General features: G+C 34.1%; 1 protein-coding gene across 1 annotated transcript in view; it reads right to left on the minus strand.

Annotated features, from left to right (window-relative positions):
• LOC118343023 (protein C1orf43 homolog) overlaps nucleotides 1–393 on the minus strand; it is a 2,831-nt gene extending 2,438 nt beyond the window's left edge. The window contains exon 1 of the mRNA XM_035681734.1: nucleotides 45–393. Coding sequence (XP_035537627.1) covers nucleotides 45–107 — 63 coding nt within the window. The 5' untranslated portion in view covers nucleotides 108–393. The remainder of the gene's footprint in view (nucleotides 1–44) is intronic.
• Nucleotides 394–1,002: the final 609 nt, after the last annotated feature.

A 1,002-nucleotide genomic window follows, 5' to 3' on the forward strand; every position in this document is an offset into this window, starting at 1 on the left:
CATCACAGGGAGTGCTTATGAGCTGGAAACCGAAACGTACTTACCAGGCTTCCGTAGGCCATAACCAGCACAACATTAACCCCGGATAACTGCGACGACTCTGCCATGTTTATCTGTCAAGCGTGTACAGTTTATCCAGAAGTTAAAGTCGACGTTAGGTTGCTACATTAGCTTGGTAGGTTGTCCTTTTTTGGAAAATAATTCCCGCTGCAGCACAAATGAGGAATTCAACACATAGCAGCTTTGAAAGGACGTTTCTAGACAAACATAAAAGAAGCACTGACAGCGACAGCGACGGCTCGTTTGCGACGCTTCACATTACCGTAATAACTGTGTAAGGAAGCCCATCAGGTCCAAAAACCTGCCTGTAGTTTAAATTACATTTTGTACAATATAAAACATGTTTTCTTTGTACAGCCACAGGATTTTATAAGACGATCCTAAAAAAAATACTATCTGTTTTGTATTTGATCATTTATATTTTGTATAATGTTTTCTTTTTGTACAATTTTGGCCTCACTGAACTGGAAACACGCACTTTACAATAATATAACTGCACCTTGTGCTGAATTATAGATTTTACATTATTATTATTATAGTAATACTAGTGGTAGTAGTAGGAGAAGGAGTATATTATATATATAATATTTATTTCAGCATCCTTTGCACTCTGCACCATTGCACTATTGTCTACTGTCTGTTTGTTTATAGATATGTATAACTGTACATATAAGTATATGTCTTTTTTTGTTGTTGAACTTGTTCTGTTTATTTATACTGTTAATCTGTGTTTGTACATTGAGAGCAACATAAAANNCCTTATCTACCTATTTATCTTTTTTATCTTTTCTACCTAAGTATTTTATTCTATTGTTGTATTTTATTCTATTGTATTTTGTTGTATTTTAATGTACCTGGCTGCTATGACGACCCAATTTCCCTTTGGAGATTAATAAAGGTTATCTATATATGTATCTATACCTGGCAAATAAAAGTGATTCT

This window comes from Morone saxatilis, unplaced genomic scaffold (assembly GCF_004916995.1).
Source record: "Morone saxatilis isolate NCDOM2014 unplaced genomic scaffold, NCSU_SB_2.0 Contig9, whole genome shotgun sequence".
Taxonomy (NCBI): domain Eukaryota; kingdom Metazoa; phylum Chordata; class Actinopteri; family Moronidae; genus Morone; species Morone saxatilis.